At 40.0% G+C, this 26112-nt stretch overlaps 1 protein-coding gene across 2 annotated transcripts in view; it reads right to left on the bottom strand.

Annotated features, from left to right (window-relative positions):
- Nucleotides 1–3188: 3188 nt before the first annotated feature.
- The window catches only part of LOC131432461 (uncharacterized), a 567367-nt gene continuing 544443 nt past the window's right edge, over nucleotides 3189–26112 (bottom strand). For both annotated transcript variants that reach the window (XM_058598753.1, XM_058598754.1), the window contains exon 21: nucleotides 3189–4570. In XM_058598753.1, the coding sequence (XP_058454736.1) occupies nucleotides 4563–4570 (8 nt within the window). In that variant the 3' untranslated portion in view covers nucleotides 3189–4562. The remainder of the gene's footprint in view (nucleotides 4571–26112) is intronic.

Genomic DNA, 26112 nt, shown 5'->3' with positions numbered 1-26112 from the left:
TCAGTATGCCGTCAAATTTGTTTCGTTCTTTCGGCACATCAGGTTTTTTTTAATTTAATTTATTTGGTAGGCTTGTTCACCATGTAGCATAGCGTAGCCGAAATTAAGTTTAACATTTTTTGTTTACATTTTACATTCTTTATGGACTATGTTAGTTGCTTCGTATTAACAGTTTCCAGTTTGTTAATAATAATTTAAACTACTTAATTTCAAAAGGTTAGTATACATAATAATTTTTGTTTGTATCTCTCTGGATTTTTGAAGTTGTTGTAGATGCTGCAGGTAGTATTGGTTTTTGGGTACTAGATGTATCTAGGTATCTGTAATAAGACAAAATTGTGATTAAATATGTCAGTATCGATCGCACGAGGCCGTCTTGAAGGAGAATCCTTCAAAGCATAGGAAAAGTCAAACTTAAATACTGATATCTATTTGTTTTAAAAAAACAATAAATTATCTTCATATACTCCAAATCCATACATGCCAAAACATCTCTAACAGGTTTAGTTTGCTTTCCTCTATTTCGGAGAGTTTTAATCAGTTCAGATCTAGCCTCGCAATATTCGCTACATTCCCTAACTATATGCTCTATATCCATGTAATCTATGCCGCAGGCGCATAGGTTAGTATCTGAGTGGCAACCGAAACGCATGTGCATTGAGCGAGTAGTGGTTAGACATCAGCCGACACATAACTCGAATAAATTCACGGCTCATTCGTAACCGAATGTTCGAAGTGAGCACACGCGTTTTTTTAACAATCGACATCGGTAAGACGAAGGTGCCTATCACAGCAGAGGCTGTAGTATAGGAATTAAATAAAAGTGATAAAAAGTAGCATCCCCGCAAGTGAGTTCAGTCTGTGCACCGGTTTCGTATCGGTATCGACAGTAGACGCTATTGTGCTATCCTCGGGCAGCAGTTATTTCTATTGTTTGCTACCCGCATCGCAGCAGCTAAATCCTGAGTCAAGGTCACGCTGAGGCACAACGAAGGAGTGAAGGAGCAACTCACCTAACAGCTTACCGTGACATACTGTTAAGTATTTTCTCAAATTTTTTCTTTCAACTTTTACTATTCATATATTTTCTTTTCAATTTATTTCTTTCATTCTCATTTCAAGTGCGGGATACTTCTTTACTCCCGCACTTCAAATATGAATATTGATGACAGTGGGGGTGTCTCGGAGAAGGGCGAAGCTGAACGAATGAACGAAGAACATTTAGAGTCTGAGTTTGCTTCCGAGATGCCATCTACCCCTCCTATACCATCTCCCCCTCCGATACCATCTCCCCCTCCGATGCCATCTCCCTCTCCGATGCCTCCATCTCCCTCTAAGATATTGCCTGCTCGCCAAAAAGTTTACCAAGACGATGGCTCGGGGGGTCCGTGGGTGGTATACTTCCGGCCCAAATTAAAGTCTCTCAGAGTTTTAAATATTGCTCGGGACCTGACAAAACATTACTCGGCAATAAAAACAATAGATAAGGTTTCGCCAAACAAGTTACTCGTTGTTGTGTCCGACCTGAAGCAAGCAAAATAGATTGCTACCAGCGAGTTGTTCACGAAGAAGTACCGCGTGTACGTCCCGTCTCATGTGGTGGAGATCGACGGTGTGGTCCGTGACGAAAGTCTGACAATCGAAGATCTGATGAAGGACGGGGTAGGGCGTTTCAAAAACCCCGACCTTCAACCAGTGAAAATTTTGGAGTGCAAGCAATTGCACTCCAAATCGATAGATCGGACTCATTTCGCGTGACTTTTGCCGGATCTGCACTTCCAAATTATTTGGTAGTGAGTGGAGTTCGTCTACCTGTTCGGCTGTATGTACCGCGGGTAATGCATTGTACAAGCTGCAAACAGCTAGGTCATACGGCAACCTATTGTTGCAACAAACTGCGATGCGGCAAATGCGGAGAGGCCCATGAGGACGATCTCTGCAGAAGAGCAGTGAAAAAGTGTTGCTACTGCGGAGAGAATCCTCATGATCTTTCGGTGTGCCCTACGTACATATAGCGTGCGGAGAAATTGAAGCGATCCGTGAAAGAACGTTCCAAACGTTCTTATGCGGAAATCTTAAAAAGAATCACTCCATCGACCCCTGAGAACGCGTTTGCAATCTTGCCAGTTGAAGAGGATACCTCTGACGACCCAGGCGAAGGACCTTCCTACACACAGGTTGAAGGAAGCAGGAAAAGACAAAATCTGGCTTCTCCCAAGCTTCCTCGTAAAGGCCTCAGACTGTCCTCTTCGTCACAAAAGAACCAAACGGAAACAAAAAGTGCTGACTCAAAACCGAAGCAAACACCTCCTAGGTTCAAAAAACTTAAGGATGATAAGGAGTACCTAGCACTTCCTGGGGCATCAAAAAACCCGAATGACCCCAAAGCACAACCAGAAAATCCAACAAACGCTAGATTATTGAAATTTTCTGATATCGTAGACTGGATATTAACAGCCTTCAATATTACTGATCCTTTTAAAAGCTTCCTAACTTCTCTACTGCCAACAGTAAGGACATTTTTAAAACAGTTGACTGAAAAATGGCCCCTCCTTGCAGCGATCGTATCTTTTGATGGATAATTTACCACTGAGAATCGAAGATATGATCATTGTGCTTCAGTAGAATTGCAGAAGTATCATCCCGAAACTTGATTCTTTCAAACACTTAATACATACTCATAATTGCGATGTATTCTCCTTGAGTGAAACTTGGCTTACTTCTAACATCAACCTCGACTTCCATAATTTTAACATAATCCGCCTGGACCGAGAAGACTCTTATGGAGGGGTACTTTTAGGGATTAAAAAGTGCTATTCATTTTATCATATTAACCTCCACTCGACTCCGGGAATTGAAGTTGTTGCTTGCCAAATTAATATTAAATGCAAAGATCTATGTATAGCTTCTATCTACATTCCTCCCAGAGTCTCGATAGGGCATCGTCGGCTTGCAGACATCATAGAACTTCTTCCTTCACCGCGGCTGGTTTTAGGGGACTTTAACTCGCATGGTACAGGATGGGGCTGCCTATATGATGATAATCGTTCTTCGGTAATCCAAGATCTGTGTGACAACTTCAGTTTGACAATTCTAAACACGGGAAAAATAACACGGAACACTAGACCGCCAGCACAACCAAGTGCGCTGGATTTATCCCTTTGCAATACGATTCTATTTTCATGCATTTACACTATGGCTACAATCGTGTTTAAATGTTCAAATATTCTCAACGACCGGACTTTATAATTCTGATTTCGCGGTCGAAACATCTGATTCTCTGATATTTTGAATGGAACATTTTACTTCGGTTTTCTAATATATTGGATGGAACACTTTACTTCGGTTTTCTGATGTATTGGATGAAACACTTTACTTCGGTTTTCTGATACATTGGATGAAAATCTTTACTTCGGTTTTCTGATATATTTGATGGAACACTTTCATTCGGTTTCCTGATATATTGGATGGAACACTTTACTTCGGTTTTCTGATATATTGGATGAAACGCTTCACTTTTCTAATTTTTCTAAAGTTCACAAAACTAAAGTTACTCTCGACGACTTCTTGTTTCACATAGCTTCTTAGGACTCTACGAAATGAAACTGAAACTGAGCTCACGTGAATTATCTACGGGTCAACACCCGAGACTTACGGATATTTCCCGCGAGTTCTTTGAAACTGACTGGCTGCTAACTCTTCTCAACTATGGGTTTTTAAGATCCTAACATTTACTTTCGGGTGAAGCCCGAAGATTTTAGTACAAGCTGAGCTTGCAATTTTAAGTAGAAAGTTCATCCGACTTTCTCCCGAAGCTCTACCAAAAGCCGAGAACACTGTCACTATGCCAGTGGCAGTGACTAGTGTCCATGGAAAACAATAACTTTGTTTCTACATCATTGCTGAACTGAGTAATGCTCGGAAATGTCCATGTTTCTATAACAAAGTTTCTCCACCATCGTTGCGATGACTAATGCTCGGAAATGTCCATGCTACTATAACAAAGTTTATACATCAAGGTTGCGGCTACGCTGATATGGAAGTTCGCTTGACGAGTCTCCTTCACAACTTCCTACTGTTCTACAATATTGGTAAATTCAAAGAAAAATTTTGCTAAGGGCGCTGCACTTCAGTGTATTAAATGAGTCGAAGACGAAACGTAAAAAAACATTAAATAAGTCATGTGCACTCTGCACAAACTGGCCACTCACGAGGTACCAAATCCCCAAATGACTAAAATCTGTTAGCGGTCAGTATGCCGTCAAATTTGTTTCGTTCTTTCGGCACATCAGGTTTTTTTTAATTTAATTTATTTGGTAGGCTTGTTCACCATGTAGCATAGCGTAGCCGAAATTAAGTTTAACATTTTTTGTTTACATTTTACATTCTTTATGGACTATGTTAGTTGCTTCGTATTAACAGTTTCCAGTTTGTTAATAATAATTTAAACTACTTAATTTCAAAAGGTTAGTATACATAATAATTTTTGTTTGTATCTCTCTGGATTTTTGAAGTTGTTGTAGATGCTGCAGGTAGTATTGGTTTTTGGGTACTAGATGTATCTAGGTATCTGTAATAAGACAAAATTGTGATTAAATATGTCAGTATCGATCGCACGAGGCCGTCTTGAAGGAGAATCCTTCAAAGCATAGGAAAAGTCAAACTTAAATACTGATATCTATTTGTTTTAAAAAAACAATAAATTATCTTCATATACTCCAAATCCATACATGCCAAAACATCTCTAACAGGTTTAGTTTGCTTTCCTCTATTTCGGAGAGTTTTAATCAGTTCAGATCTAGCCTCGCAATATTCGCTACATTCCCAAACTATATGCTCTATATCCATGTAATCTATGCCGCAGGCGCATAGGTTAGTATCTGAGTGGCAACCGAAACGCATGTGCATTGAGCGAGTAGTGGTTAGACATCAGCCGACACATAACTCGAATAAATTCACGGCTCATTCGTAACCGAATGTTCGAAGTGAGCACACGCGTTTTTTTAACAATCGACATCGGTAAGACGAAGGTGCCTATCACAGCAGAGGCTGTAGTATAGGAATTAAATAAAAGTGATAAAAAGTAGCATCCCCGCAAGTGAGTTCAGTCTGTGCACCGGTTTCGTATCGGTATCGACAGTAGACGCTATTGTGCTATCCTCGGGCAGCAGTTATTTCTATTGTTTGCTACCCGCATCGCAGCAGCTAAATCCTGAGTCAAGGTCACGCTGAGGCACAACGAAGGAGTGAAGGAGCAACTCACCTAACAGCTTACCGTGACATACTGTTAAGTATTTTCTCAAATTTTTTCTTTCAACTTTTACTATTCATATATTTTCTTTTCAATTTATTTCTTTCATTCTCATTTCAAGTGCGGGATACTTCTTTACTCCCGCACTTCAAATATGAATATTGATGACAGTGGGGGTGTCTCGGAGAAGGGCGAAGCTGAACGAATGAACGAAGAACATTTAGAGTCTGAGTTTGCTTCCGAGATGCCATCTACCCCTCCTATACCATCTCCCCCTCCGATACCATCTCCCCCTCCGATGCCATCTCCCTCTCCGATGCCTCCATCTCCCTCTAAGATATTGCCTGCTCGCCAAAAAGTTTACCAAGACGATGGCTCGGGGGGTCCGTGGGTGGTATACTTCCGGCCCAAATTAAAGTCTCTCAGAGTTTTAAATATTGCTCGGGACCTGACAAAACATTACTCGGCAATAAAAACAATAGATAAGGTTTCGCCAAACAAGTTACTCGTTGTTGTGTCCGACCTGAAGCAAGCAAAATAGATTGCTACTAGCGAGTTGTTCACGAAGAAGTACCGCGTGTACGTCCCGTCTCATGTGGTGGAGATCGACGGTGTGGTCCGTGACGAAAGTCTGACAATCGAAGATCTGATGAAGGACGGGGTAGGCCGTTTCAAAAACCCCGACCTTCAACCAGTGAAAATTTTGGAGTGCAAGCAATTGCACTCCAAATCGATAGATGGTAAATTTTACCAATCGGACTCATTTCGCGTGACTTTTGCCGGATCTGCACTTCCAAATTATTTGGTAGTGAGTGGAGTTCGTCTACCTGTTCGGCTGTATGTACCGCGGGTAATGCATTGTACAAGCTGCAAACAGCTAGGTCATACGGCAACCTATTGTTGCAACAAACTGCGATGCGGCAAATGCGGAGAGGCCCATGAGGACGATCTCTGCAGAAGAGCAGTGAAAAAGTGTTGCTACTGCGGAGAGAATCCTCATGATCTTTCGGTGTGCCCTACGTACATATAGCGTGCGGAGAAATTGAAGCGATCCGTGAAAGAACGTTCCAAACGTTCTTATGCGGAAATCTTAAAAAGAATCACTCCATCGACCCCTGAGAACGCGTTTGCAATCTTGCCAGTTGAAGAGGATACCTCTGACGACCCAGGCGAAGGACCTTCCTACACACAGGTTGAAGGAAGCAGGAAAAGACAAAATCTGGCTTCTCCCAAGCTTCCTCGTAAAGGCCTCAGACTGTCCTCTTCGTCACAAAAGAACCAAACGGAAACAAAAAGTGCTGACTCAAAACCGAAGCAAACACCTCCTAGGTTCAAAAAACTTAAGGATGATAAGGAGTACCTAGCACTTCCTGGGGCATCAAAAAACCCGAATGACCCCAAAGCACAACCAGAAAATCCAACAAACGCTAGATTATTGAAATTTTCTGATATCGTAGACTGGATATTAACAGCCTTCAATATTACTGATCCTTTTAAAAGCTTCCTAACTTCTCTACTGCCAACAGTAAGGACATTTTTAAAACAGTTGACTGCAAAATGGCCCCTCCTTGCAGCGATCGTATCTTTTGATGGATAATTTACCACTGAGAATCGAAGATATGATCATTGTGCTTCAGTAGAATTGCAGAAGTATCATCCCGAAACTTGATTCTTTCAAACACTTAATACATACTCATAATTGCGATGTATTCTCCTTGAGTGAAACTTGGCTTACTTCTAACATCAACCTCGACTTCCATAATTTTAACATAATCCGCCTGGACCGAGAAGACTCTTATGGAGGGGTACTTTTAGGGATTAAAAAGTGCTATTCATTTTATCATATTAACCTCCACTCGACTCCGGGAATTGAAGTTGTTGCTTGCCAAATTAATATTAAATGCAAAGATCTATGTATAGCTTCTATCTACATTCCTCCCAGAGTCTCGATAGGGCATCGTCGGCTTGCAGACATCATAGAACTTCTTCCTTCACCGCGGCTGGTTTTAGGGGACTTTAACTCGCATGGTACAGGATGGGGCTGCCTATATGATGATAATCGTTCTTCGGTAATCCAAGATCTGTGTGACAACTTCAGTTTGACAATTCTAAACACGGGAAAAATAACACGGAACACTAGACCGCCAGCACAACCAAGTGCGCTGGATTTATCCCTTTGCTCGACTTCACTACAGTTAGATTGCAAGTGGAAGGTAATCTGTGATCCTCACGGTTGCGATCACTTGCCGATCATAGTTTCTATCACCAACCGTGTAAGACCATCGGAAACAATCAATGTTTCGTACGATTTCACACGAAACATTGATTGGAAACGTTACGCGAGCTCGATATCTGAGAAACTAGAAACATCACAGGAGCTTCCTCCGGAGGAAGAGTATACATTTTTGGCTGGTTTGATTCTTGACACCGCAATTCGAGCTCAGACGAAACGAGTACCCAGCCCGCAAACTAGTATGCGTTCTCCCAACCCATGGTGGGACAAAGAGTGCTCAGAGCTGAAAACGAAAAAAGATTCAGCCTTCATCTCGTTTAGAAGGAACGGAACCCCAGATAATTATCGGAAATACGCGGCGTTAGAATTTCAAATGAAATGTCTGATTAAAGCTAAGAAACGCGGTTACTGGCGAAGGTTTGTTGACGGATTAACGAGAGAAACAGCAATGAGCACTCTTTGGAATACGGCCCGTCGCATGCGCAATCGAAATCACGCGAACGAAAGCGAGGAATATTCTAACCGCTGGATATTTGATTTTGCTAAGAAAGTATGTCCTGATTCTGTTCCGGAACAGAAGATATCCCGCGTCGCGACATTGAATACAAACGAAACAACAAGTTCCTCGAGGGTAATATTGTCCCACACGAATGGAGAGAAGTGAGAGTTATTACTATTCAAAAACCAGGAAAATCAGCCTCCGATCACAATTCGTATCGGCCGATTGCTATGCTTTCCTGTATTCGGAAATTGTTGGAGAAAATGATTCTCTTCCGTCTAGACAATTGGGTCGAAACAAATGGATTGCTTACAGGTACACAATTTGTGTTCCGCAGGGGCAAAGGAACGAACGATTGTCTAGCGTTGCTCTCAACAGAAATTCAAATGGCATTTGCTCGTAAAGAACAAATGGCATCAGTTTTCCTCGACATCAAGGGGTCATTCGATTCAATTTTCATTAACGTTCTATCTGAGAAGTTGCATCAGCATGGTCTTTCATCAGTTTTGAACAACTTTTTATATAATCTATTGTCCGAGAAACACATGCATTTTGAGCATGGTGAATTGACGACAAAGCGATTCAGTTACATGGGTCTTCCTCAGGGCTCATGCTTAAGCCCCCTTTTATACAACTTTTACGTGAATAACATTGATGAATGTATCAACACATCTTGCACGCTAAGACAACTTGCCGACGACAGTGTTGTGTCTATTATAGGACCCAAAGCTGCCGATCTATAAAGACCATTGCAAGATACCCTCGACAACTTGTCGACATGGGCTTTTCAAATGGGTATCGAGTTCTCTACGGAGAAAACTGAGCTGGTTGTATTTTCAAGGAAGCGAGAACCAGCGCAATTACAGCTTCAACTAGGGGGTGAAATCATAGCTCAGGTCTTCACATTTAAATATCTCGGGGTCTGGTTCGATTCCAAAGGCACCTGGGGATGTCACATTAGGTATTTGAAACGAAAATGCCTACAGAGAATCAATTTCCTACGTACAATAACCGGAACTTGGTGGGGCTCTCACCCAGGAGACCTGATCAGGTTGTACCAAACGACGATATTGTCAGTAATGGAATATGGATGTTTCTGTTTCCGCTACGCTGCGAATATTCATTTCATTAAACTGGGAAGAATTCAGTATCGTTGTTTACGCATTGGCTTGGGTTGCATGCTATCAACCCATACGATGAGTCTTGAAGTGCTGGCGGGCGTCTTACGGTTAAAAAACAGATTCTGGGATCTCTCATATCGACTGCTAATCCACTATACCCTTGAGATCATTGACACTCTGCCCACAGATCACTACTTCATTGTATCGGACAGTCTCAGTTCTATTGAGGCTCTCCGTTCAGTGAAGCCTGGAAAGCACTCACCGTATTTCCTGGGGAAAATACGGGAACAACTGAGTGCTCTATCTGCAAAATCATACCAGATTAACTTGGCTTGGGTCCCCTCACATTGTTCCATACGGGGCAATGATAGGGCGGACTCGTTAGCCAAAGTGAGCGCACTAGAAGGTGATATCTATGAAAGACCAATCTGCTTCAATGAATTTTTCAGTTGCTGTAGTCAGAAAACTCTAGCCAGCTGGCAGAATACATGGAATAGTGGAACTCTGGGACGATGGTTACACTTAAACATCCCACAGGTATCGACGAAAGCTTGGTTCCGGGGGTTAGACGTGAGTCGAGACTTTATTCGTGTATTGTCAAGGCTCATGTCTAATCATTATAAGTTCAGCGCGCATCTCCGTCGTGTGGGGCTCGCTGAGAGTGGTATCTGCGTTTGCGGTGAGGATTATCATGACATCGAGCATGTTGTTTGGACATGTGTCGAGTATTGTGATGCCAGGTCCCAACTCATAGGTTCCCTTCGGGCCCGAGGTATACCACCCTTCGTACCAGTCCGCGACGTCTTGGCAACTCGAAATCTTTCTTATATGACTTTCATCTACAATTTCTTAAAATCTATCAATGCTCAAATTTAGTGCTCTCCCTATCTCGTTCTCGTCTACAGCTCTACCGCACTCTTCTTTACGTTGCTGGAAGTATGGCCTGTGTAAACGATGCTTCGGAGCATGCACCTGCCTTGAACTGACTGAGTTGCTGGAAGCTACCCAAAAACGTCACATCAACGTCAGAGCACACCAACAAAGCATCCCAATCCAGAATAATCTCTTCATTGCTACAAGCTGAAAACATGAAGATTCATCGAACGCAAAATGTGTCTAAAAGATGTATGCCACAAAGCAATGATGTATTCAAATTTCAATTCAATACTGTGTAGGTCCCACCCTCCCTATGTCCTCTTACTAACTCTAGGGGAGTATGCCGCCCCGTAATACGGCATCCCTTTCTCTCTCCCTAACAACAAGACAATCGGCCACGTTAAGCTAAAGCAAATGAGCCTAATAAAAATTTTATTAGAAAAAAAAATCACGGCTCATGCCTAGACCCTTGAACCAAGGTTTTTTCGACACAAGAGGGAAAATTGAATGTTACCATCTTCCCATCGTTCCGTCTGACCATTTTCTCTGCCAGTTTATCTTGGTTTCCTGATGCGCCAGCGAGTAAAATTCATCAAAGGTAATTCGTCTTTCGTATATATCTCCTTCTAAAGCCCCCACCTTTGCCAGAGAATCCGCTCTCTCATTTCCCAGAATTGAGCAGTGAGAGGGGATCCAATCCATGGTGATTGAATATGAACCATTTAACAAAGCACTCAAGGTTTTTCGTGTTTCATTCAGGAAATACGCTGAGTACTTGACTGGTTTCATTGACCGATAGCCTCAATAGAGCTTAGACTATCGGTGAAGATGTAGTAGTGATTTGCTGGAAAGGTACCAATGTGCTCCAGCGCATAGTGTATTGCGGCTAGCTCTGCAACGTATACTGAACACGGCTTCTGGAGTTTGAATGACGCTTTATGAGATGTATTATAGATACCGAAACCAGTAGTATCCATTATTTCTTATCCGTGCGTGAATAATCTTCTGTCTTTATTGGCATATCTATACTTGTGGTCAAAGATTGAGGGGATGAGCTTTGAACGATGAGTTTCCGGAATACCCTGGATCTCTTTTTTCATCGATAGGTCGTAAAATACGGAGGGCCAACTGTAGTCTGTAGAATTGTTATTGCTAACATCGATACTGGAAGGACTAACCTCCAGGGTTATATACCAGTAGTACATTGTCATGAAACGACATTGTGGATTATATTCGAGTAACTTATCAAAGTTTGTAATGACCTGCGGGTTTAAGATCTCACTTCTCATAAAAAACCGAAGTGAAAGCTCAGAAAAACGATCCATCAATGGCTGAATTCCTGCTAGGATCTCCAGGCTCATTGTGTGCATCAAATTCATAGAACCCAGCGCAATTTTGAGGCATCGGTGTTGAATACGTTGAATCTTTAATATATGTGTTTTTGCAGCAGAATGGAAACAGAAGCTACCATATTCTAAGACTGAGAGGATTGTTGTTCGGTATAGCTTGATTAGATCTTCCGGGATGGCCCCCCACCATGTTCCGGTAATTGTTCGCATGAAATTGATTTGTTTTTGACATTTTTGTGTCAGATAAGCTATATGCTTTCCCCAAGTGCACTTGGAGTCAAACCAGATCCCTACGTATTTAGCAAAATTATTTTGGACGATCGGCTTACCCATTAGTTTAAGTGAAAATTCGGCTGGGTTGCGCTTTCTTGAAAACACCAACATTTCTGTTTTCTCAGGGGAGAAGTCTATACCCAATTTCATAGACCAAATAGACAGGTTTTCGAGAGTGTCCTGCAGCGGGGTTTTTAGTTCAGTTATTGTTGAGCCTATAACAGAGACAACACAGTCATCCGCCAGTTGTTTCAGTGAGCAATTTTCTGCTAGACACGTGTCAATATCTCTGACGTAAAAATTGTAAAGGAGAGGACTCAAGCATGAGCCTTGTGGGAGACCCATATAGCTGACTCTTGTTATTGATAGGTCTCCAATAGAAAAAAAAACATTTGTTTTTCTGACAGCAAATTTAGTAGGAAATTATTTAAAATGGGTGACAATCCACATTCATTGAGCTTATTTGAGAAAACCTCCACGCATACTGAATCGAAAGCTCCCTTAATATCAAGAAAAACCGAACCCATTTGCTCCTTTTTTGCAAAGGCTATCTGAATTTCTGTGGAGAGTAGAGCAAGGCAATCATTCGTCCCCTTGCCTCTTCTAAATCCAAACTGCGTATTTGAAAGCAAATTTTTCGATTCGATCCAACTGTCGAGTCGAAGGAGAATCATCTTCTCTAAAAGTTTACGTACGCAAGACAGCATTTATATTGAGCGGTAAGAGTTTCAATCAGACTCCGGTTTACCTGGTTTTTATACAGAAATTACTTTAACTTGTCTCCAATCATCCGGTATTAAGTTGATTTCCAAGAGTTGATTGAATAGATCTAGCAATCGCCACTTCGCTATATTAGGGAGCCACTTTAGCAAATCGAACTTAATCTTATCAATTCCTGGAGCAGAGTTATTGCAGGACAGAAGCGCTAGCGAAAATTCGACCATCGTAAATTCTTTATCTATCTCGTTTCTCTCTACTTGTGTTTCTCTAAACTCTTGTTTCACTGGTACGGAGTCTGTACAAACTTTCTTGGCAAAGTCGAATATCCACCTAGATGAGCACTCTCGAGCTTCATTGTTCAATGACCGAGAACGCATTCTTCTTCCTACAGACCATAGAGTCTGCATTGAGGTCTCTCGTGTCAATCCATTAACAAATTCGCGCCAATAATTCCTTTTCTTTGCTTTTATAAAGTTTTTGAATTTTCGAGAAAGTGACGTATACTGTTCAAAAAAAATTATTAGACCTTTTTATCGGTATTCCCTAAACACAGCGGATTTCTCTCGGTAGAGTTTTGTGCACTCGCTATTCCACCACCGACTAGATGTTTTTTTACGAGACGAAGTATTGTGCACTGTTCGCTTTTGTGCTTGGCTGGCAGAGTCAATAATAAGATTAGACAGAAATTGATATTCTTCTCGCGGAGGTAATACCGGGACTGATTGAATACCTTCAATAATCACTTTCTCGTATTTTTCCCAATCAATGTGCTTCGTGAGATCAATCTTGGAATCGACGCGCGTAGTTGTGTGTGTTCTGTTCATAATCGAAACTTCGATCGGAAGATGGTCACTACCATGGGGATCTTGTATTACTCTCCAAGTGCAGCTCAAAGATATTGAACCTAGATACATATTGAGAGATCTCAGCGGCTGTCTCTCGCTGTAGGTGCCACTCGTGTAACTTCACCTGTGTTCATAATTGTCATATTGAATTCTTCGCAGAGATCGTATATCATAGTTGAGCGAACATCGTCATACAGCTCTCCCCAACCTGTTCCGTGGGAGTTGAAATCCCCCAACAGAAACTTTGGCTCTGACATTGCCAAGCAGATATTAGGGAGGGCTGCGTGAGATACTGCACGGAAAGACCGAAATCAGCGTTTTGGCGAAAAAATTAGTTGATTTTCTGATTTTAGTTAGTTATTTTTTGAGACAACTAAAAAAATCTTACTTTTGCTAATTTAGATTTTTTATTTCTGATTCCCTTAATAATAATGAAATATTTGTTGAGATGGCTATTTTTTTAGTTGAATTCACCAATTCAACGTGCTGTCATTTCTTAGCTAAGGCACACTTCATTTCCATTCAACTAATTTTTTAGTTGAATTAGAAAATAAAAACGTTGTTTTCAACCAACATAAATGGTTGAATTGGCTTTTGCAATTTGCAACTATGTGGCGCACTGTCACCGAAAAAAACGGTAACACCGTAATGACTACTAGCCACTAGATGGCACACTACTACCGAAAAATATTTCAGTCGCGGTAGTCTTTTCTATATTGGCAGGTATAAATACGATGTTGTATTGGAGAAAAAGACATAAGCGAAACATTCTTCTTTTGAAAATTTTTCTTCTAAATCGCTGCTTTCTTCATTCGACTTCGCGAAATCGACTCCCACTGAAAACTTTGAGCACTCGGAAAACATAAACCGAATACATATACAAATAGAGTGCAACATTCGAAACTCACTTCACTGTTCCACGTAAAACATTATTACTCATAATCGCTTCAAATGCGCACAAATTCTGAATAAATTCACTTTCCACTAAGAGTTTACTTCATTTTTACATATCGGTTTAGAAATTTATATATGGATATATCGTAACACATGCGAAGAACATCAAAACAATTTGCAAACAGTTTCAACAAGACTGTCCTTTTTAGCTTTTCAATGGATTGTTCTGATTTGACACTTCTTATGAGTATTTGACTCATAAACTTGTTAATAAAATCAATTCAGTTTTTGTTTTCTTTGTGCTGTACTTCAGCGATGATTGTGATAGATAAATAGAACCAAATTTTCTGACTTTAATAACAAAATTAGTTGTCAATGAGAATTTCGTACTGGATTGAAATATTGCTGGTTTGTGTCCATGATATTCGCCAACTAAACACATTCTCTAAAAATAAGAGTTTTTTTCAGCACACTAAATTCTCAATTTTAACTAATTTCATAGTTAATTTAAAAATTTTGTTGTTAAAATCAACTAATTCAAAAACAGTAATACGAATTAGGCGGAGAGCTAATTTCGGTTGTTCCGTGTGTGGTTCTCTGAGGAATATATATTGAGGCTGTGCTAAAAGTTTTACCTCTGACAGTTACCTGACAGGCGACTGCTTCGACACTTGGGGTAGAAGGTAGATCGATTCGGTAAAATGAGTGGCATTTTCTGACTCCTAAGAGAACTCCACCGTATGAATCTAAGCGATCCTGCCGAATAATATTAAAATCTGGGAAGATGAAATTTAAATCTGGTGAGAGCCACGTTTCACATAATGCAAAAATATCACATAGTGTATTATTTACTAATATTTTAAAATCATCTAAATTTGACAAAAGACTACGACAGTTCCATTGCAGAACGGAAATTTGCTCCCTATCTTTAATATTCGATCTATCCATCAAAAGAAATTATTGTTGCAAGGAGGGCAATTTGGAAGCTAGTTGTTTAATGAAAGGGGCCACACAAGGAAGAATTCCTTTTATAATGGATTTTACGTGTTCGGAAGCATTGAAAAAGTTCAGGATGAGATCGACTATATTTGTGAGTGTGAACATTGTGGTCTCTGGTGACTGCTGTTGATCCACTGTAGATGGATTTACTTTTTTAAAAAAAGGAAGTTTGGAGTTGTCGAGTGTATCTATTAGTGGAGGAAAATCCATTTTATCTTGGAGATTGAATATTGATTTTGATTTCTTCTCTCCGATTTGTTTCTTGTTGGATTGGGAGCCACAACATAGGTGGGACACACATCAAGATCATGTGGAGATGTGTTCCCACAATAAACGCATTTGGGTGGTTTTTTGCACGTACCGTCGTCATGTCTCTCACCGCATGAGGAACAGCGAGGTTTGTGCAACAATACTGGGCAGTATGACCAAGTTGTTTACATTTTAAACAATTCATCACCTTTGGTATATACAGTCTTACCGGCAATCGAAGTTTGTCAATTACAACATAATCCGGTAAAGCCGATCCAGAAAAGGTCACACAAAATGAGCCAGAGAATGAATACACTTTTTTGTCACCCTCTAGTGATACTGAAGCCATCTGTCTACACTCTAGTATCTTGATGGGATTACTGGTGTGTTTCTTGAATTGTCCGTGTCCTTTCATAATCTCCTCACAGGACATACTCCCTTCGGTAATCACACCCGAAATTTCGACGGCGTGACTGGGCAAATAAACATGATATTCAGCGGTAAAGCGCGCACAGGAAACTATCTCGTTTGCCTGTTTGCGATCACCGATAGTTACTCGAAGTTTGAAGGTACCGACCATATCAATACTGATTGCAGAAGTAAAAAGCTTAGTTAAATATTTGCTGATCTGATTCGTATTCAGTCTTTTGATTTTCGGACGGAAAAAAACAATATAGGGACCGGTATAATCTTCGGGGTAGGACTTGAGACGGGGGGTCGGAAGGGTAGAACTGATTTTAGGTGGAGCAGCATTATTCTTATGATCTGGATTCAAAGGCTCGGTGTCTATTGGGTCACTCATATCCATGTTCGGATCGTTTGTTAATAAGGTTTTTTCTGTTATGGGATATGATGTACCCTCTGTCGGTTCACTATCATCCATTGATGTGGTTTAGGACCATCGGAGGCACTAGATAAATTACGGGTATACCCTTCTACACGCTCTAGTATCTACTGTAGGTGAGACAAGGGATAGGATACAACTACCTTGAATCTAATATTCTTAGCTGTGTCTGTATCAAAGCGGTGCATTGTCGTCGTCTGCTCACGTAGTGGTAATAGAACAGACGTCAGACGCTCAGATGTTACGCTGGTATGGGTGTCGTACATAGATCACCTGCTACGATGATCACAATCTTTTCTGTAGGAGTGATCTGATCCCAACGCAAGGGAGCTGCGCGGGGAGTGGATTTCAAGCAATGGAAGACAACTCGCTGAAGAATGGCGGATATCGTGGTTTCCTTGTAATCGAAAACTTGTTGTACGGACAATCGATGATTTTGTCAACGATTGCCGCTTCTACACCAAAATGGGTTATCGCTGCACTTGAACAACTTCCTAACTGCACTTGGAAAAATAAAACCTCGAACATAGGCAAACTAACTAATTAGAACCTGGGCGCACAAGACACATCGACTGACTCGCGCTGTAGCTCGACGAAGAAAGGCACATCAGGTTAGACATAGCGCTTCGGCACAAACAAGTGTTTTGCAAAATGCATTAACTTTATGTCTGCTCATCGAATTACGTTGATCCGGGGGTTTGCACCAGCATTTCAACATCTGCTGATGCACTGATAATTCGAAGATGAAACGTAAAAAACATGAAATAAGTAATGTGAACTGGCTACCCATGAGGTACCAAACCCCCAAATGACGAAGAATATTTATGATGTTATGAGTAATATGAGATAGGTATCATTACACCACTAGTTGGATTAAAACCAGTTTTTAGTGTTTGGAAAACTGATTCACATTCAGCTGACCAGTTGAACTTTTGTTTTTTTTCTGAGTGGCTTGTTTAATAGGTGTGCTATTTTCGCTTAATTTTCGATAAAGCGACGATAGTAATTACAAAATACTACAAATTGCCTTACATCATTTGCATTAGTAGGGGTAGGATATTTTTTTATTGCTGAGAATTTGGATGAATCTCGTAAAATAGCTTTTTTCCGAAATGTGATGACCCAAATATGTGACGTCACTTCCGAAAAAAATACATTTTCTTGGGTTAAATTTTAATTTATATATCCTGAGTTGTTGGAAAATTTTCTCTAAGTTTTTCATATGGTGGTTGATCGAACAGCCCACCACGATAATGTCGTCAATGTATAAAAACGCACACTCTGGTGGTAATCGATTTAGGGAGATTGTCATCATACGTTGGAAACTGTTGGGTCAAACCAATTACTAATCGCAACTTTTTCTCTTCTGTTGCAGATTTTTTGGTACTAATAAAAGGGGTGAATTATAAGGTGATACAGAAGGTTGAATTATACCTTCATCAAGAATTTTATCAATATACTTTTTGATTTCGGACTTATGTACTTCTGGTGTACGGTTATTTTTTATGTACAAATACATATTTTAATCCAAAAATATATATCATTATTGTAAGTAGTTTCGGATTGAGAACCAGAGTGTTTGACTCGTTTTTACCTTTTTTTATATATATAAAAAATAGGTATAGAATTCGCTCAAACTTTCGTAAAATTTTCCGAGGCCCGGAGGGCCGAATGTCATATACCAATCGATTCAGCTCGACGAACTGAGCAAATGTCTGTGTGTGTGTGTGTATGTGTGTGTGTCTGTATGTGTGTTGTCAACTAAGAGGTCGAGATCTCAGAGATGGCTGGACCGATTTTGATCAAATAGTCGCAAATGAAAGGTCTCCCCGTCACCCAGAACGCTATTGAATGGTTTTGAGATCGGATGTTTACTTTTTGAGTTATACGAAGTTTTATGTCAAAATTTTCAGTTTTCTGACAGTATCTGTCACATTTGACCTTGAAAACAGAATATGTCTCCAGACTTAGATTTCGCTCGGTAATACCTATCCAACAAGCCATAGATTGTTAAAATCCGTCCATTTTTAACGGAGATATCGATATTTTTGTGTAAGCCTTATTCCAGTAGAAGGAATTTTGAGCGCTGTATGAAAAATCAATGCTTGGGAGCAACATGAAACACGATTTTTTATACTGTTACATATAATTGTTTCTAAGTACCAAAAAGACTGTGTACAGCATCCTTTTTTATGACAATTTGCCTCGGACCAATTTTAGCACGGTTCATTTTTGGCAACATAATCTTTCGAATATGGCATATGTAAACCAGATGATACCAGCATTATAGAGTTGGAAGTGATTCCATAATTATATTGATTTAAACTATTTACAGCAATAAATGCTGGAAGAACATGACTTCCATATACCATACGACTCAGTTCGTCGAGATCAGCAAATGCGTGTATGACAAATAATTTCACTCAATTTTCTCGGAGATGGTTAAACCGTTTTCTACAAACTCAGATTCATATGAAAAGTCGTATACTCCCAAACAAGGTTCCTGAATTACGTTTGGATCCGACTTCTGATTGCGGAACCACAGGATGATATGTGAAACGAAATTAAAATAATGCAATTAATTTTTCTCGTAGATGGCTGAACCGATCTAAGATTCAAATGAAATCTAAGAATCATCTATGATTCAAATGAGAGGTCTTAAAATCCTATAAAACCTCTTACTTTTTAGTCAGATCCGATTTCTGGTTTAGAAAATGCAGGGTGATTAGTATAAAAATGTCCATTTCACATAAATTAATCAGGTTTATCGGGTTTGCAGATTTGGATAGTCGATTACCAAATAAATTTATTTCAGTTTGGGCGGTATTCGTTTTTGGATTCGGAATGTACCCCCAAATTTTGATTCGCACTACATTTTCTCAAAGATGTCTACACACTGCTCAGGTGAATTTAACTGATTTCGGCTACACCGATTTTAGAATTCCGGTTCCAGTATCGAATCGATTCTCAAAGCTCAATCGTTTTCTCAAAAAAGACCAAATTGAACTTCAAAAACAAATATTACAGGACTTAAGGTCCCATACAAAATTGGTGAATTTTATCCGATTCTGGAATTACAGATGATGAGTTTATAAATTTCATGTAAATTGTTTGGCGTAATAATGTATGGCCATTCGAATCATTTTGGGCTATGCTAATTCTTGAATACCGGCTCTGGAAGTACCATAAATAATGACGAAAAACTCTAAAGTGGAACTTACTTCGACATCTCATGGAATGTTCAATCGATTGTCACACGTTAAGATTGAAATTCGATACGATTTGCAGTTTCGACATTACAGGGTAATGAGTGATTAAAATCTCAATTTGCCGTTTAAAACGACGATTATTAAAATAATATCATGAGAACTAAAACACCTAAGAATATCCATGCAAAAACACATGCGTATTGATAAAAAAAAGGTATCATCTCACTGGTAGGTGGATTAATCACGTTTTTAATTATGAATGTGTATTTTCCTTTCTACTTATCTCTAGCCGTACAATTATTCTTACCGTAACTTATCGTTTCTTACCGGACGTACCTGGAGCGGAAGAACTCGGAAAAACCATTAAGAGGGAGAGAATGTCATACTAATGGAGAAGGACTGGTAAAAACGTTCACAGCTGTGGCCCAGCTGTGATGTCATAGATTTGGTTATCGACCTCCGCTTTGTGCAGGGCAGGCAATCACGAAATATATTGCTAGCTGTGGACTTAGGTCGAGGTAAATGCGATACGCGCATTCCTGTAAGATTTATGACCGGGATATTCAAATACGTGGAAATGTCACATTTGGTGTGGGATTGAATGTAAACTGTACTTAGAATTGATCATGGATGGGATAATTTGTTATATTACATTATACTTATTACACAGTTCTATAAAATGTTGTTTAGTGTTAAACGGTATATTTTCTGTGTTAAATTCTTTGTGTAATGTTTTAAGGCATATATTACATCCATATTGTACTTGGCAATCTCGACTGAGAACTCCATCTGTGAAAATAGGGAAATCCTTTTTAACGATTTGGAATTTTTGGGGTAGTAAATGGTTATCTAGTTTGATATTAGCATATTTGGTACCTTCGGTTTAAATTTTTCCTTTGGTAACACCATTTATAATACAATTGTCGCTCGTATAGATCAGAACGTCTTTGTTAAGGGTATTTTCTTTAAGGATGGATATGTCGGCTCCCGTATCCACTATAAGTGTAATGGGTTTGCTGTACACGTCCAGTTTTAGGATGACAAAGTTTCTATAGTTTATTTCGCAATTATATATTTTTATTGCTGTTCGGATTTCGTGCCTGAACCTGACTTATATTTTGGTAGCTTTCGGATGATGTCTAAAGCATCGATCACGCTGGTTAGGTTTTCCGGTGAGCCATCGTATTCAATGGTCAGAACTTTATCGCGAGTATCTCTTGATGTACTTAACCCAACAGCATAATTTTTGCTTCAAGCTATCGGAAATATGATCAGGAATTTGTTAATAAATTTTCAACATCCATAAATAACTGAAATACAAAGTTTTCTAAAATTTTTTAGAAACAATGAGGAAAACTCATTACGCTTGCTCGCCTTTTTCGCACCCGGACGACGGTTTTGAGGTAGTCAGTTCCGATTATCTACTAGACATCTATAAAAGGTAAACTTTGATTGAAAATCGTTCATTTCGTCATCTAACACTCGATGTGGATAGACGAATAACACTCGATGTGGATAGACGAATAACTACGACTAATTTCGATTTTGTTTTATCTTTTATTCGCAGCTGCCTACCTACCCAAGCTATGGATAAAACGCGCCATTATTTTATTGAAATAGTAACAAAATCATAAAAAAAGTTTATTTAATGAATAGAATTGGTTGAAGCTGCAATTCGTTTTCTTTTAATGGACTTAGATTTTTTTCAAACATTTTCACTGAATTAATAAAACCAATTATATTGAAAGAAGAAGATACAAATAGAACACTTTTTCCACACGGCCTTTCCTGACATCACTTCCGGCCCGGAAGTGCCCACGGCTTCAGATAGTCTCCAGCGATCGATGTATTCTTCGGTCCCTCCGTTGCGTCGTCAAGCTTTCTAACCTCAAAGCGATTGTTGGGTGAAACGCTCACAATCTCGTATGAGCCAAAATAACGATGCTTCATCTTCTGGCCGACTCCGAATTGGGTTCTAGGAATCGCTACAACGTCGACTACTCGATATCCTTTCGTCGGTTTACGCGAGGAGTTGTAATATTTCAGGTTTTCTTGCTGGATCTTCATGATTCCTTCGCGAGCCATTTTTCGTAGTCCATATCGTTCTTTTCGAATTGTTCGCGATACTCTTTATCAAGCAGTTCATGAAGAATTTCATCCTCTTTGTTCCGCATCTTCACTCCAAGCATCAACTGAAACGGCGTAGTCTGTACCGCTCGCTGCCAACTGTTACTCAGATATTTTTGAACTGGAATAACATGTTTGAACAATTCGTCAGGCTTCGTCACGGACAAGTTTGTCAGCATTGGTATTATGATACGATGTACCCTCTCAACTTGACCGTTTCCTTGAGGGACACCAGTAACAATTGTATGTAAATCAATCCCTTCATCATCGCAGAACTTTTTAAATTACTTCGAAGTAAATGCCGTTCCACGGTCACATCCATCCGCAGCTGTCGATTTCGTAGCAAACAACCATACATACTTCGAAAAAGCGTCAATCACGGTCAGAATGAAATTATAAGACTATCTTGTAGACGGCATTGGACCTAGATGATCGACATGAAGGGTATCCATCGGTATGTCACCTTTAAGTATCGGCTGCAGTTCGCCTTCAGGTTTACCTCGCTACTTCTCGCCAACGATACAGGGAATGCATGCCGCAATACACCGCTTTATCTTCCCGTCTATTCTGGGAATGTAATAATCGCTTTCTATCCTCTCCTGCGTTTTCTTCACGCCAAAGTGGCTTTGATCATGCGACGAACGTATCACTTCCACTTCCATGGTTTCTGGCACGTACAGTCGCCGAACACCGTCATTTACCCTGTAAAGCACTCCATTCGATAGAACATAACCTTCAACTGTACCTCCTTGTTCCAGCACATCTTTAATTATTTTTACCTTCTCATCATCGTTCTGTGCCGCTCGCATCATAGAGCTCACAGTAGCTGATATCGTCAAAACGTTTGCCCTAGATAACGCGTCTACATGTGGCATCTATGTTCAACGGTATATTCAAACTCTACTAAAATACCCGCCCAGCGGGCAACACGGGAATTGACTCACCTCTTCAACATAGAATCCTTGAACGCCATACAATCGGTTACTATTTTAAATTTTCGACCAAGCAAATAGCAACGGAACTTTTTTACCGATTCAATCACTGCTAAGGCCTCTAAATCATACAAATGATAATTTTGCTCGGCGGAATTCGTCAAACGACTGTAGTAGTAGCATGGATGAAACTTACCATCGTCATCAGAATACCTGCTAATGCCATCTTGATGGCGTCTGTATGAACCTCTGTTTCAGCATTTGGCTGAAATATTCGTAGAACTGGGTAGTTGGTAAGAATATTCTTGATTTGATCGAAAGACGCTGCTACTTTTTCATCGAACACAAATGTACTTTCTTTTTTCAATAGGTTTAACAACGGGCGAGCAATGTCAGCGAAGGATGGGTTGAACTTCCTGAAGTAACTCGCTAAACCGTAGAAACGCTGCAGCAGTTTAGCGTTGATCGGTTGAGGGAATCGCTTGACTTTCTCGATCTTTCCGGACGCCGGTTCGACCCGTCCGTCGGAGACAGTATAACCGATGTAGTCAACCCGACGTTGGAGGAACGCACATTTCCTCCAGTTAAACGTTAACCCGTTTTTCTCGGCAACACCTATTACCTTTTTTACCATTTCAAGTCCCTCTTCTTCCGTCGCGGAAGGTATAATCATATCATCGAAAAAGATTACTACCGTGCCGTCATATATCAACTCTTTGAACACCTCGCTTATAAATCTTCCGAAAGCACTACCACTAGTGCACCATCCAAAAGGAGCACGTAAAAATTCGTATTGTCCTTCATTGGTGACGAAGGCCGTGTATTTTCTGCTGCTTTCCTTTACTGGCACGTCAAAGTAAGAGTTTTTCAAATCAAGCGTCGTAAAAACTCTTCCACCGCATAAGTGATCTATTTGCTCTTCGACATAAGGCATCGGAAAGTTATCACGGATTACCTTTTTGTTCTCTTTGCGAAAGTCAATGCAAACACGACGTGAGCCATCCTTTTTGCCTTTCTCTATAGAAAGGTATTAGAATTGCTGGAAAAACCGACTTTCGAACGGAGCCTCGGAGACCCATAGTGTTATATACCATTCGACTCAGTTCGTCGAGATCGGAAAAGATCTGTGTGTGTGTATGCATGTGTGTGTGTGTGCACTTTTCGAAGATAATTGAACGCGCTCAATTTTCTCAGAGATGGCTGAACCGCTTTGAACAAAATTGGGCTCGTTTGAAAGCTACTGTCGGGCCATTGATCAAGTTCGAAGATCAAATGGCTGTGACTTTTGGTTCCGGAGATATGATTGTATAAGTGACGTAACCGACAAAAAGCGTTGTATTTGAACGCGCTCAATTTTCTCAGAGATGGCAAAACCGATTTTAACAAACTTGGGCTCGTTTGAAAGCTACTATCGGACCATTGATCATGTTCGAAGATCAAATGGCTGTGACTTTTGGTTCCGGAGATATGATTGTATAAGTGATGTAACCGACAAAAAGCGTTGTATTTGAACGCGCTCAATTTTCTCAGAGATGGCTGATCCGATTTTAACAAACTTGGGCTCGTTTGAAAGCTACTGTCGGGCCATTGATCAAGTTCGAAGATCAAATGGTTGTGACTTTTGGTTCCAGATATATGATTGTATAAGTGATGTAACCGACAAAACACGTTGATTTTTACCGCTCTAATATATAAGGGTGCCAAAATTTTGGGATCACCTCAATTTTCGTTAAGTTCTAGTGCTCAAAAGTTTAAGCACCTCGAAAAAAGCCTTCATGCAAAATTTGACCTAAATCGGACATGCTTAAGGGGTGCTGCCCGGTGGTAAAGGTTTGACAATTTTCGATCTTGAAAAAGCACCATAGGGGGGAGTACATGAAATTTCCAAAATCGAAAAATTTTTTTGATGCCAAAACTCTTAAAACTGCATAAAACATCGAAATTTAGTGTCATCTCAAAAAAAAATTTTTTTTGAACAAATCAACTTTCTGGGACTTTTTTCAAAAAAAAATTATTTCGAGATGACACTAAATCTCGACGTTTCATGCAATTCTAAGCCTTTTGGCATCAGCAATTTTTTTTCGATTTCGAAAATTTCCCCCTATGGTGATTTTTCAAGATATATGAAAATTTCACTAAGTGAACTAAGAAGGCTTTTTTTAGATTATCATCACTGTTCTCATACAAATAGTCAACGCAAATGTCAAGCACTAGTTTGGAAAAACTGACTGTGTGACATAAACACTGAAGCATGCTTTTGTGAACTACTCGAATCAATCTGAATCAATTGGCGTCTAAAATTATTTTAAAAATGTGTGAAACATATTTTCATGAGACTGTTATGAAAGAAGAGAAAGGCATTATCACACCACTAGGTGGATTAAGAAGGGTTTTGGTACTACCACAACTGCACTGGAATATTCGCTATCGGATGCTTGTATGATACCACTATCAAGCCATTCATTAATTTGATTTCGCACAATTTCCTTTTCCAACGAAGCTATACGACGCACTACTTTTTTGTCTGACATTTTGATCGTTAAAGGATTTTTCGCAGTAACATTTTCTTCCGGATGATATTGTTCGATGATTTCCATTACTCTCGAACGATATTGATGTGGTACTGTTATTTCACTATCACTGTATTCTTCGATGCATCGAATCCATTTCGTATCAACATCTTCTTTCGCAGCTTCAGTAAGACGTTTTTCGATACGTACGCCGTCCGGTGTTATTGAATAATAAACACCATCAAGGAAATCCATGCCGATTAAAATTTTCGTATCGATCGCATCCCGCGGCACAGCATAGAAACGAATATTGAATAATTCACTACGAATTTCTGTCAATAGTTCGATTTCACCACAAACTATTTCCACTTTTCCGCCATATCCTCGAATTTTCATATCGGATTGCTTAACACTGGATCCTCCTTTTTCAATATCTGATATCAGGTCTTTTCGTATCAGTGAAACTCCACTTCCCGTATCAACAATTGCGTGCAATTGACGATCATTTATTTTCACACTGACACTTGGTTGTGATTGATTTATTTTTGCGATGGTGTTTACTTTCGCAATCTTTTTCTTCGCATTACGATCTTCGGCTGTTTGGCACATTCTTTCGACAAATGTCCAAAACTGTTACACAAAAAACGCTTCGGTCCTCCGCCTTTCTGCGGACAGTCACTGGCGACGTGCGTAGGGTCGCCACATTTAAAGCAGTGTCCTTAAATTTCTTCTGTTTGGATTTTTCACGGTTGTCTCGCTTCTTTGTCGGTTTTCGCTTGTGCTTTCTCGAATGTGAGCAATTTTTCCTTCAGCTGTTTTATGGTACGAGCAACGTACAACATCGAGCGGTGATATTCGTCGTTCGTTACGCCGTCAACAATATAATAACAATAACACACGAGAGGGGCAAATTCAGAAATTAGGGATGACTTCAGTTTAGCAAATGTTTCTATATTGTGAACACTGAACATAAATCGTTTCGCCGTTCCTGTTAGCTTTTTACGAAGCATGATAAGTTTTTGATCATCATTCCAAAAGGCAGCATTTGATATTTCTTCAAACTGTCGGAGCCAAAGTTTTATGTCTTGACCCTCCTCAGCGCCGAATGATTCAATACTATCCTCAACGTCACGAAATGAATACGGCCGGGGGACGTACTGCTTCTTCATCTTTGGCGCTGG

The sequence above is a fragment of the Malaya genurostris genome, chromosome 2 (assembly GCF_030247185.1).
Source record: "Malaya genurostris strain Urasoe2022 chromosome 2, Malgen_1.1, whole genome shotgun sequence".
NCBI lineage: Eukaryota > Metazoa > Arthropoda > Insecta > Diptera > Culicidae > Malaya > Malaya genurostris.
Note: the sequence above shows the minus strand (reverse complement) of the source record. Positions and strands in the feature narration are given on the sequence as shown.